We start from the raw sequence: 2,759 nt of genomic DNA on the forward strand, positions 1-2,759 counted from the left end.
TCATGCCTTGACTCTGAAACCTAATGAACACTATTTAATTTCAATGCTAATACTTTGCCTCTGAGCATTCCATCAGAAATATCCTATGAACATTAAAATAAAAACTGGAACAGGAAGGAGCAGAATCTATTGCTTTTAAGGGAACTAGAAATTCACCCCCTTCTCAAGTGTCAGGATGACCCTTAAACAGTTGCAAGCCCCCCATTATCTCTTGAATGTTCACAGTCCATAGCCACCTACAAGGAACCTTTAGACCTTCTCCTGACACCTTCCAAATCCTGGAACATACTGAAAATAAAGGGTAGTAAACAGACCCAATATTTCATACTCTGAAGTAACTTTTCTTAATTAAAACTTTGATTAATAAAGTCAACACTCTCTTACTAAGCTCAGATTTAATTTGATAATACCCAAAGATGCTCAGTTTACTTGGAGCTGCCACAAAACTATCAGTGCTGCAGACTTCCACAGAAAACAGATGTGTGTGTGGGAGAGCAAAGGAAAACCCTGTTGGATAAATTAGGTCCATGAATTAAATCCATCTTGCCAAAGAATACTGGAGCTCTAAGTCCTACAAGAGACTGTTATTCCTTTGGGAATTATCAATGTTCAAGTGACATATATGTATGCTGTAGTTCCAGCCAGAAAGCTTAGTGACAAACCTCAGTATTGTCATGGAGCAGACCTAATTTTGATTCCTAGTGTAGGCATCTCATTCCTCAAATTAGCAGAGGCCAAGAATATTGAAGACACAGCACACTCAGGGACAGATTATTAAAAGTCTACAGGTGCTTAAAGAAGCATACAGAGTCTAGACCCCTATCTATATTCATAGGTGCTTAAATAGCTCTAAAAATCTGGTTCTCAATCTCACGTTCCTTGTGGTACTCAAGAGACCCCTGTATTTGTCTAAAGACATGCTTTGAACAATCAACCTCCCCCTCTCCCCCTCCCCCCAAAAAAATACCCAGTGTCCAGTCCTTCTTGGCTAAAAGAGTGGATCAGAAATGTAAGACCTCAACATTTCAATCAGCAGGGCTCTCCCAGGCCTGCACAGAGGTTCTGCTCTGGCTTGTGCATCTAAGGACTGGTCAACAATTCAGTTTGTTGTACAATCAAAACTTTCAAATCATTCACTTATATTAAAACATTTTTAATATTACAACTGTAGTTCCTGTCAAACAGGATCTGAAAAAAACTGTTTGGAACAGGATACTGTTCATTTCATTGTTTTATAGATTGTCAAACTGCAAGAGGGCTCAAACCCAAGAAATTACAAGAGAAAGTACACAGAATAATTCACTACCTGTGAAACACCAACAACTTTAGTGAGGTTACAGGGATGGATTTGTCTAATCACCTAACACATACTTTTTAAAAATCAAATATTTTTGGTTTAATTTCTTAAATCAGAGCTTAAATTCTTTTCTATATTTCTACTGGCTTTTTGATAAGTTTGCATGTGCTCAGAACAATATAGAGTTGCACTTTCTTATTAGCAGTGTTGTCACACACTGGAAGAAGTTACTGAGTTGATAACTTTATGTATTTGTCATAAAGAAAAGAGATTTAAAGGCCAGAACTTACTTGCTAATGTGAGATGACCTTTTTGACTGAGAATGGCCCCATATTTGTTCACAGCTAAACACTGGTAAAATCCTTCATCAGATGGTTCTCCTCTCTTTCCTTCCACCTCACTGATGTATAAAGAGCCATTGGATAAAGTGTAGATCCTTTCATTTTCAGAAACCTTTGCTCCATTTTTCAGCCATGTAATGGTAATGGGGACTTCACCATGGGCATGGCAATCTAAAACCACTGGGTCCTTCCTTGTGACAGTTATGTCCTGTGGCTCTTTTATGAAAAACAGCTCACTAAAGCACCACACTCCTGAGAAAGAAAATAGGTTTTTGATTATAAGTACAGGCATACAAGGATCATTATAAGTAAAAGCAAACCTGAAAGCACACACTAACTGAAGTGGTGCAATATAAATACTTCTGTAGCCAACAAGTACCAAATTCTGCCCCTACAGACTGCAAGAGGAATTGTGCAGCCGACTCCAACGAACGTAAAAGGCAGCCCTAAATAATTATGCTGCTTTGAGTTTGCAAATGCATGTAATTATCTGAATGAGAAAGCAAGAGTAGTGCTTTGAATATTTAAACCTGCCTCACCAAGATTCAATATAAAAATGCTGGACTGTGAATATTTGCACAAGCAATCTCTCCTCTCACAATTTCCTGTCACTCTTATGTATAAAAAAGATCATCTGATGGTTTCCACAAACTGCACTAAACCAGCCCTCATACAGGTGTGGAGCCCTTACTGGCCTGGTTTTGGCAACATCACCCGGGGAAGCTAGGAGCACAAGCTGTCTGCTGATTTTACAAGCTTGTCAAAAAGATCTTGAACAGGGCAAGTCGTAAACGCCTAATTTTACTAGAAATCTTTAGCAAAACCTGGTCATTGTGAGCCAGGGGGGTTATCCCCGCAGCCCTGCAAGACTCGGGCACCCTCTGCACCCACTCCCCGGGGAGAAGCGTCTGTGGTCGTTTGCGGCAAGGGCACGTGGGCTTTTGCATGCTTGTGCTTCAAGCGCAGGCGGCAACTTTTCAACGCTGCTGCTGCCGCGCTCGCTCGTGCAGCGCAGCGGAGGCGCTCGGAGCCGCGCCGCAGGTCCGCGGTGCTCTCCCGACCCTCGCTTGCAGCGGGGCCTGGGGAGGGCCAAGTGCCGGGCACCCGACGGCCTCCAGTCC

General features: G+C 41.8%; 1 protein-coding gene across 1 annotated transcript in view; it reads right to left on the reverse strand.

Moving 5' to 3' along the window:
* Positions 1-1,934, reverse strand: part of PRTG (protogenin) — a 160,337-nt gene extending 158,403 nt beyond the window's left edge. Inside the window, exon 1 of the mRNA XM_019504261.1 lies at positions 1,588-1,934. Within this exon, the coding sequence (XP_019359806.1) occupies positions 1,588-1,930 (343 nt within the window). The 5' untranslated portion in view covers positions 1,931-1,934. The remainder of the gene's footprint in view (positions 1-1,587) is intronic.
* Between the last annotated feature and the right edge of the window lie 825 nt (positions 1,935-2,759).

Source organism: Gavialis gangeticus, unplaced genomic scaffold (genome assembly GCF_001723915.1).
Source record: "Gavialis gangeticus isolate Ggan-Ray unplaced genomic scaffold, GavGan_comp1, whole genome shotgun sequence".
In the NCBI taxonomy this organism is placed as follows: domain Eukaryota; kingdom Metazoa; phylum Chordata; order Crocodylia; family Gavialidae; genus Gavialis; species Gavialis gangeticus.